The 1,148-nt window shown below is 61.2% G+C and overlaps 1 protein-coding gene across 1 annotated transcript in view; it reads right to left on the bottom strand.

Moving 5' to 3' along the window:
• The window catches only part of KLHL30 (kelch like family member 30), a 3,448-nt gene extending 2,483 nt beyond the window's left edge, over positions 1-965 (bottom strand). The window contains exon 1 of the mRNA XM_029085731.1: positions 22-965. Within this exon, the coding sequence (XP_028941564.1) occupies positions 22-937 (916 nt within the window). The 5' untranslated portion in view covers positions 938-965. The remainder of the gene's footprint in view (positions 1-21) is intronic.
• Positions 966-1,148: the final 183 nt, after the last annotated feature.

Below are 1,148 nucleotides of genomic sequence, written 5' to 3'. Positions count from 1 at the left end.
CCACCTCCATCTCCTCCTCCAGCTTCTGCGGTGGGGTCGGGGGGTTCTTCTGGGCACCGGCATCACTCTGCCCCTGATGGAGAAGCCGGGGCAGGGCCGTCAGGCTCCAAGTTGAGTCTCCCCGCTCTCTTGCGGGGTGGGATTTGGGGCAGGGGGGACCCACCATGGCACAGGATCGGGTAACAAGAGCCTTGCTGGCATCCGAGTCACGGATGAGGGGCTCAGTGGCAAGCAGGTTCTGCAGGTACTGGTCAGGCAGTGAGACAAGGCGGGCCAACTCCAGTAGCTCAGGCAGGAACTGGGCTCGTGGCCCTGGGTTGTGGCGTACCCAGCGCAGCACAGCCTCGGCCAGGCTCTGCTCCTCCTGCACCTGCAGCTGGTCGTTGGAGAGGTAGATGGCCAACCTCTCCTTGGAGAGCTGGAGGAACTCCTCCTGCTGAGAGACGGCTTCAAAATTCTCCTGCAAGAAAGACCAGGCCTTGGAGGAGACCTCAGGGCAGCCATGGCTCTCACCGAACTCGCAGATACCTAGACAGTTGGTGGCATCCATCTGCTGCCGGAGGTAGCGGCTGCAAACCTTCTGGATAGTGGGGAAGTGGAGCTGGCTGGAGGTCCGCATCAGCCCCTCCACATTGCCCTGGTTGATGGTGACCTTCCCTGTGTAGGCGAAGTCGAGCAGGATCTCCAGTGCGCTGGGGTCTACCTCCTTCAGCTCCACCCGTGCTGCAATGCTCTCGGTGAAGTCTCCGGAGAACATGGCATGGAAGTAGTGGCTGCAGAGTGCCAGGACACCACGGTGGCAGGGGAATTCCCGTCTGCCCGCCACCAGCATCACATCCGCCAGTTTGGGGTTGGTGCGCAGCTGCTGCAGCCCCTCCAGCACACTCTGGGCGTGCGAAGGCAGGCAGAAGTCAAAGTCGTCCACGTTCCTCACCATGGCACTGGGAATGGCTGCAGGGCCTTGCCGGCAGACAGAGCCCGAGCGGAACATAACAAGGGTGTCCCTGCCAGGAAAAGGTGATGACATCTCCCTCTCTCCCCTCCCTGGCACAACCACACCTTCCCAGCACCTGCTTTACTTCTCCAGGGCAGGAGAAATGCTCCCTGGAGCCCCACACTCACACTTCCATGGATAATTTCTCCTTCCC

This window comes from Antrostomus carolinensis, unplaced genomic scaffold, assembly GCF_000700745.2.
Source record: "Antrostomus carolinensis isolate BGI_N321 unplaced genomic scaffold, ASM70074v2 scaffold30730, whole genome shotgun sequence".
Classification (NCBI taxonomy): Eukaryota; Metazoa; Chordata; class Aves; order Caprimulgiformes; family Caprimulgidae; genus Antrostomus; species Antrostomus carolinensis.
Note: the sequence above shows the minus strand (reverse complement) of the source record. Positions and strands in the feature narration are given on the sequence as shown.